General features: G+C 41.7%; 1 protein-coding gene across 1 annotated transcript; it reads right to left on the reverse strand.

Moving 5' to 3' along the window:
* Positions 1–5,735: 5,735 nt before the first annotated feature.
* Positions 5,736–7,182, reverse strand: cldn5a (claudin 5a). Its single transcript, XM_054774769.1, has one exon. It carries the CDS (start codon positions 6,982–6,984, stop codon positions 6,337–6,339), a length of 648 nt encoding a protein of 215 aa, XP_054630744.1. The 5' UTR covers positions 6,985–7,182; the 3' UTR covers positions 5,736–6,336.
* Between the last annotated feature and the right edge of the window lie 1,302 nt (positions 7,183–8,484).

Raw genomic sequence — 8,484 nt, forward strand, 5'->3', positions numbered from 1 at the left:
CACCAGGTTGGGAGTGCAGCCACAGCTAATGTTAGCAGCAAAGATGTTAGCAATTTAGCGAGTCATAGCAAAGCTAGAGTCTGCGACCAACAGGCTGACAAATGTTCTTGCCAAGTGGATAGCGATGAACTGCAGGCCGATACATAGTGGAAGACGGTTTAACAGGTGATTCAAAAAGAAGGCGCCAAAATCAGCTTGTAATATTTCAAAAATGAAAAACAATAGAAAACTCCAGCTTGGGGACACATATGTTGTACATACCTACAAGTTTTTATTTCATGTTTTACAAGTGCTCAATGTGGCCACCACCGACAGCACGGACAACATCACGCCGATATGAGAGTTCTTCCCAAACGTGCCTCAGGATGTCTCGGTCCACTGTGTTGATTGCAGCAGTTATTCGATCTTTCATGTCATCGATATTTGCTGAAAGTGGTGAAACATAAACTTTGTCTTTAACATAACCTCACAAGAAAAAGTCACACGCAGTGTGTCACTCCCTGGGCTTGGCCTGCCAGATCCCCCGGACCGCACGTGGGGTCTAAGACGTGTTTGTGTTATTTTTAACACAAACAAACAGATAAACAAGCTTAACCTCCTTGGCGAAGGTAAAAAACCCCCCAAAAAAACCACAATGTGCCATGATTATTTTTTTTCAACAAACACAAATGCGACTCTCCAGTTTTTCTCTCATTTGAGGAATGTGTTGAATTTATTTTCTCTTTTTGTCGTTGCAGTCGTTAATGCCTTTCCGAGAATCAAAAATAGTACAGTCCATTGTCTTCAGTCATTCTCCATGAAACATGGTCGAGCCTGCTAGCAAGCAAACAGATTGACATACAAATTGTTAGGAGTTTACAATTGAACATGTTAAATTGCTTGTAGTTAAAGTATGTCTGTCTCTCGAGGAAAGGGAAGTGAAACGTGACAAAGGGAAGCGTTCCACAGCTTCTTTCTAAACAGTGGGGTTAACCACAAATGGGAAGGTAAATGCGATGTTGCGTGGCCCGGCCTTTGCACACACAGGCGTGAGGATTACAACATCTGATGAAGAAACATCTAGGACCCATGGTGGCCAAGAACATGTTGTATATAAGAATACAAGATTGGGTTATGGGGGGTGTTCTCACTCGGTCCTAAAAGGCTGATTCTTGCAGATGTTGAACAGTGCATTTGTTACATAAAAGGTTGCGAGATTCTACCGCTCTTTTTTTGCTCTCTTATGTTACCAGAATATATTTTCTCTTTTTGCCCTTTCCTTCCCTATGGACCTGTTCCCCCAGCACCGAATCAAGTAGTACATTCATTTTATGTCCTCTTCGATGAACCAGGAAGTAGGTTAGCTGTTAACTAACAAACAGAAGGACAAACAAACTCAACACTCAAATGTTTTCGTTTAATTGTATTACTGTAGAACTCTTCCCCACAATAAAATCCAGTCGTCTGATGTCATCCTCCATTAACCAGGAAGTAGCCTGCTAGCTAACAAACGGATGGACAAACACACTCGACGTGCCACGATATTTTCATTTGTTGTGTATTTTCTCTTTTTGCCCTTTCAGTCTCCATACGATGGAAGCCCGTCCCAGTGGTAAGCCATAATTGAGATAAAAAACTTGAAATTATGAAATAAAAAGTTGAACCAGAGTTTAAAAAAAATCATAATTATGAGAGGTCAAAAGTCATAATTATGAGGTAGGAAAGACATAATTATGAGATTAAAAAGTCAAAGTTATGAGATAAAAAGTCAATTATTATAAATAATAATTATGGCCCCTTGCACATGCACATTTTTGTATCTCATAATTATGCCTTCTTATCTCATAGTTATGACTTTTTATCTCATAATTATGACTTTCTTATCTCATAGTTTCCACTTTTTATCTCACAATTATGACCTACCATAGGGATTTTTTTTTTCTTTCAGTGGTGGAAATGGGCTTCCATACAATACATTGTTCCCCCTTTCCCCAGAATAAAAATGGTACAGCCGCTTGTCTTACCTCATCCTTGATAAAACAAAGCACCCTGCTAGCTAACACACACGTTGGCGGAGGTCCGCTCCTTATTGATAGCCAGTCTTATCTCTCGGCAGTACGTGGTCTCTCGATTGTGCAGGTGTACCTAATGTTATGGCCAGTGAGATAAACTTTCAGTTCAATCCAAACTTGTGCAGATTCATTTTTGACTGAGTCATGTCAGTTGGGAAGTGACTTTTAACATGCCTGACCTGAGGCCAAATAGAGAGGTCAAAGTTCATATTATGAGGCAGCCGGGCCCTACCCCCACCCCTGAAATTGTGTAACTTATCACAACCAGGCACGTTAGGAGTCACGTTTAGCCTGGAAGTATGTTACATCATGAGTACTTGCTTCTTGCTTCCATTGCTTTTCTGCAATGGAGAGAAACATGTAACATCGCCCTGTAAAGCAATTACAAGCTTTAAGTAAATCTCCTCTCCTGCCATTGTCCGCAGTGCTGGTCCGCATGTGCATGTGCACGCTCATAGCAGGAATGTCTGCTGGCCGACCCTTTTATTAGGACCATCCATACCAACACATTATAGGCTGTGGTAGCCCGGCAACAGTAGGTTCTGGATGGTTACCATGGAGAACGTCCATTGAGTGACGTCATTGGCCCTATTTGCTTTTGCCTGCTCATTGAAATGAGGCCTTTTTTTTGCTGTTGTTTAAAGGTGCACCCCCGGCCCTCAAAATGCGCACACACACACACTCTTAACCCTTTTCACACATACACACACTGTGCTTCGTCAGCCTCTCTGCGGTGACCAAAGCAGTGTAACTAAGAATGTGACAAAAACAGACCAACCATGGAAGAAGTTCCTTTGTGTAGCAAAGAGGCCAATATAAGCTTTGTGACTAATAACATCTAACTTAGTCATCTTAATCAACACATGCTGATACTTGGACTTTGTCTGCAAGTACTACAACAAAGTAACAAGCAAATTGTTTCATTCAAATATTTGCATGTTTCAGCACAATGATCACATACTGCAGATGACATAACTGAATGAAAATGATGGTGTTTAGGTGGTTCCACTGCCTTGGAGGGTGGTGGGCGGGGCATTCAAATTCAGTTGAACCTCCAAAGTTGAGCACTAGCCATTCTGGGATGCTGGTTTACTTCCAATTACAATTTCAAAACATTTTTTCCCCATAGGAAATAATGGAAATAGAAATAACCCGCTCCAGGGTCAAGCTGTCACCATCATAAAACTTTATTAACTTTAACTTTATTACAGTATGGTCAATGTTTGAAGTAACATATTAACGTCCCTAATGTCAGGGATTGGGACTGAGATCATGGACCGAAATCCACACTGTGCAGGAAGGAAGGTGCATCAAACACTAGAGAGTTGATAACAACCTGGTGCTGATGGTTCCTCATCAAGGGCTGGCCTTTTGAGGAACTGCCATCAAAGACAGTGGCGATGCCTTTATGACGCTGCAATAAGGGAATGAAAGACAGGTGAAGAGAGGAGGGGGAGAATAAGGGAATGAAAGACAAGGACGAATCCTGGATCCTGACACCTAGCTGCCAAACACGTTAGCCACTATACTGTATAATAGAACTAACATGACGTAAATTACAAATAAAATGACGCACTCTTTGCAGTAGTACAAGCGTCTCCGGTCATTTCCATGCTACTTTCAGCCACATTTATCTTAGCATCTTCTTAATAAAATTACGTTATGTGTGATATTTAATAATAGTATTGCTCATTTTATACTGAGCCTATGTCACAGTAAGTTCCATTTTTGCTTCCATGGTTATCAGCACACTTTTGTTCTTGGCCAGTGTGCAAAGACACACTTTTGTCAACAAAAATGCAGATGGGTGATTGTCCTGCCCCTGAACATATTTCTATTATAAGAAAGAAGAGTCAAAGATTTTCTATAGTTAAAAAAAGAGTGTTGGCTGCTAATTTAAGAATTAGAGCAAAAACTCAGCAATTTTTTGTGATCTTTTGCAGGATTAAAAAAAAAAAAATTATATGTGTAAACCAGTGGTGTCCAAATGGAGGCCCCGAGGGCCATTTGCGATACACGGCACATGCTGAAAATATCATATAACAAGAAAACTAATTTAAAAAAAAACACCAACACCAAAAATTAAAAAATCAGTAGTAATTTTACAAGAATGAAGTCAAAATATTAAGAGAGAAATTGAGAATATTGTTTAAGAGAAAAAAACTTGCAATTTTACGAAACTAACAAATCGAATCCATCCATCTTCTATGCCACCTATCCTCACTAGGGTAGTGGGTATGCTGGAGCCTATCCCAGTTGACTTCGGGCGAAAAGGTGGGGTACACCCGCCCCCATCGCCAGCCAATGGCAGGGCACATATACACAAACAACCATTCACACTCACATTCATACCTATACGGACAATTTAGAGTTGATTTGAAATATTAAAGAAAAATGTGTTTTTTCAAAAATATATCATAATATGAGAAACAAAAATAAAGTTGGAATTTTTGGAAAATAAAGTTGGGAAAAAGGTTACAATATTACGGGAATAAATGGGACATTTGGGAAGTTGAAAGTTGAAATATATATATTTTTTTTTTAACTGCAAAAATGGGGGGGGGAAGCAAAGACTGCCCTCAGTGGAAAAAGTTTGGACACCCCTGTTGTAATGGGCCAGGTTTACATCCTCTGTGGACTGCAGTTGGACTGTGGGCCGCCACTTGATGCTCACTGAGATGCAGTCTCATGCGATTTGTTAACATCTCATGTGACATCAGCCAGGACGATGGCTGAGGCATATTTTTCCTGAATATTGTTTAAATTCCCCCAAATTGTACCACTTTGGAGGTTTCATTTTACGGTTCCTTGCTCTATAAAGGTCTTTGAACACAGACATAAAAGACTCGCCCCTGTGAGTCAAAGCGGGCTATTGTTCCGTCAAACTGTTATTTCCGAGGTAAATTCTACTTTTGTGCTCAACTTTTTACTCCAGTGTTGACAGGATGTTGTAATAGTGTAACAGCGAGACTCCCTCACCCTTCCAAAAAGTATGTTTAACAAGTAACATATTACTTTACATTCACTGACTCAAAAGGAATAAAATATCCAGATAACTACAAAATCTAACTGTCATTTTTAACGCCCACCCCTTCTTTGAAAAGCCCCAGCTGTGCTATTGAGTGATCTCACACACTCCACTGACTGTATGCATGCCATATTTTCAACTTTGAAGAGAGCATATGACCTGCTAAGGCTCTTAAGTGACCAGCAAAACAAGTATGGATAAGCTTTTGGAATCCAGTCACACTTTTGACCATGGAAGCAGAGGGTGGCTCTAACTTGGAAGATGCAGTGGTTGAACATCTTAACTATTTACACCACAAATGCATTTGTGATTGAGTTGCCTGTATGCGTATGTAGTCTTGTGGGCGGGGGCATCTCTCTCAGGAGCCCTCCTAATGAATGCCGGTGACTTACGGGAAGACGATTTCCAGCTACTTCTCTGCAGCTTTAATTTGAAGCCTTTTCACTGACTGCAAGTGGAAGGGTGGATGGGTGTGCATGCTCTCAAAGGGGATGGTGGGGGGTTGTGGAGTATTGTGCGCTTGAACAGCAGAGCCCCACTCATGCTGAATGGGCATTGTCATCTGGATTTCTATAGATCACCAGAATACTATCGGAGGGGGTTTGTGGATGTGTTATGCTGGGAACATGTTTGCTTGGGGAACAAACTCTCTTGAGTCCAGACAATATAGTGAGTTTAATCTTAATTAAAAAAAAGGTAACAATATTGCATCTTCTTATACATGGATAGCGAATCACTACGTCAAACAACAAGACAAGAAAACAATTCCAGGAACTTGACAAAATGAAATGAGACTTCCTGTAGCCATCATGAAGCCAGCAGGTGCTCTTAATAATGGGCATAAACATTCCGGTCGGGTCCAGAATTAGACAGCAAACTTCTCATGGAATTCCATTAATCCCAGCACATGAAAATATGCAAAAGTTTATTAAGACATGTTTGTATGTCCCCGCTACCGTTATGGAGGAGGAGTGCAATCTTTTTCTGTTACTGTACAACTTGGCAGGCAAAGCAACAGTAGTCAATGGCGAGACTTCCCCTACAAAAAAGATCAAAAATAATGAAAACTTACAAAAGCATGTACCTAACAAAGATACTCCTTTTTGTGATGTGTCCAAAAAAAGTCCTGAAGATAGAAAAAAAAATGTCCAACTTATTGAAGGAAAAAAAACAAAACGTGTCCAAAAAGGTCCTGAAGATAGAAAAAAATGTCCAACTTATTGAAGGGAAAAACGTTTGCGTTGGGGCAAAAAAAGGCTACACATAATTCCGTTTATCATACTCTCCGTTTTGCGTGGCTCGCTTGGTGGGTGCGTATTTCACCGAATATCCAGAGTTCCCGCTGGAGGGGCAGGAACAGCACAGCAGAGCCCCCCCAATCAGCAGCAGCGCGGTGGCCGCCCAGCCGATGTAGAGTGCGGCGCCGATCTCCCTCTTCTTGGAGGCCGGCACCTGCGGGTTGTAGAAGTCGGATATGATGTTGTTGGCCATCCAGCAGAGGGGCACCAGCACAAAGAGGCCGCTGATGATGTAGATAACCCCTCCGGCGTTCACCACCCGGGCTTTGACGTACTCGTTGCGGATGCAGTTGGTGCACTGTGCCCCTGCGATGACCACCATGAGCCCCAAAACACCCATCACCGAGGAGATGATGGTGAGCGCCCGGGCCGCCTGCAGGTCGTGGCTGAGCGCGAGGACCGAGTCGTGCACCTTGCATTGCATTTGGCCCGTGCTCTGCACCACGCACGACATCCACAGGCCGTCCCAGATGGTCTGAGCCACCACGATGTTGGCCTCGATGAAGGCGGTCACCTTCCACATGGGCAACCCGCAGGCAACCATCACCAAGAGGGAGCCGACGACGCACAACGACAGTCCCAGAATCTCCAGCCCAGCCGACACCATGTTCACTATTTGTGCTCTATCAGATAAGTCCAAAAACTTGTCTCAAAACTCTGTCCTCTTTGTCCTTGCTCGTCTCCAAACTGACTTATTCGTCTATTTATTTGCTCATCTCTTGCAGCAGCAGCAGCAGCAGCAGCAGCAGCTATCCTTTGTGCTAGCGTGAAAACAACTGGACTCACAGTAGCGCCGGACCACCAATATTTTTGCAGGGTGGGAATGTGCTCCAGTCGAGAAGAAACTTTCAACCAATCAGCTTCGGCCGCATCCCCAGTGGACCAATGAGAGGGCACGGAAGTTGTGAGGCTGAATAAAGCGGTCCAGAGTGCATTGTGCTTTTTGAACAGTTATTTCCAACGAATTGGGGTGGAGGTGGGGGGTGTTGGGTAGGCTGGTTTTGTGTGTGACCAGTACATAGCTCAAAGAAACTAGTTTGAGCTTTTGATGCCTTTTATTTTTATATTTAAACATAAATACACGATATCTTTGTGAGGGTCTTTTATGTTTCAAATCAGGGTTAGCATATTTGGCACTCAAATTAACATTTTTATGAATTCTGCTTTGTTTTAGGAACTTTCTAGCTCCACTTCACTGAAGAAACTCAGTCTCTAACATCCATAGTTAATTTCTATACTACACTACACTTGTCCTCAATCGGGACAAGGGTGATCTGGAGCCTACTCCAGCTGACTTTGGGTAAAAGGCAGGGTGGAACCTCTACTGGTTGCCAGTCAATCACAGGGCACATGTAGACAAACAACCGTTCACACACGGACAATCTAGAGCCAACTGACCTAAAATGTATGTTTTTTTAAAATAACTTTATCCGGGTAAAAACCACACACGTCTCCTCTCTGTGATGCTGACATGCCGCTATGGTCACATGTGACACAAGCTTACGTTATAGTTTTGTTCATGCAGATCTTGGGAAGAAGAGCCAGAAAAATGTGTACTTGCTAGGTCAAATTAAAGAAGCAGTTCCAACAATACTGACTGTGTGTGTTGATGTATAGCTGTACTAGGCATATATCGATACACATGGCTGAGTTATATTTTTGTTTTCTATTTGCAGATATGAACAGTGACATCATGTGTGTCATCTCTAGCCATTGGAGTAGCAAACCATCATTTAGTCCAATGTTATTGGAACCAGCTTTGAACTAGTTTGGCAACAAAACCACTTAAACATTGAAACTGATTTGGTGGAAAATCTGAACTGATATTTATCTCATGTTGGCATACTTCAAAAAAAGTAAAATATTTCAAAAAAAGATCAAGAAATAAAAATGTAACGTATTTACTTTTACTGAACCATCATGCTGTAGTTGTGTTGTTTCTACATACTGTAACTATACTAATAGCACCCTCTAAATATTGTTTTTAAATTAAAATATAATATTTGTCAACAAGTTGAATTGATACTTAAAACAATTTGGACTGCCCATTCTAAAGTAACAACAAATGAAGCTATAGGAGCTTCAGTGCTGCTTAAAAGAATGTCTA

The sequence above is a fragment of the Dunckerocampus dactyliophorus genome, chromosome 4 (assembly GCF_027744805.1).
Source record: "Dunckerocampus dactyliophorus isolate RoL2022-P2 chromosome 4, RoL_Ddac_1.1, whole genome shotgun sequence".
NCBI lineage: Eukaryota > Metazoa > Chordata > Actinopteri > Syngnathiformes > Syngnathidae > Dunckerocampus > Dunckerocampus dactyliophorus.

Excerpts from the sequence above, each read along its gene's own strand:
- cldn5a (XM_054774769.1), bottom strand. The coding sequence starts at position 6,984 with ATGGTGTCGGCTGGGCTGGAGATTCTGGGACTGTCGTTGTGCGTCGTC.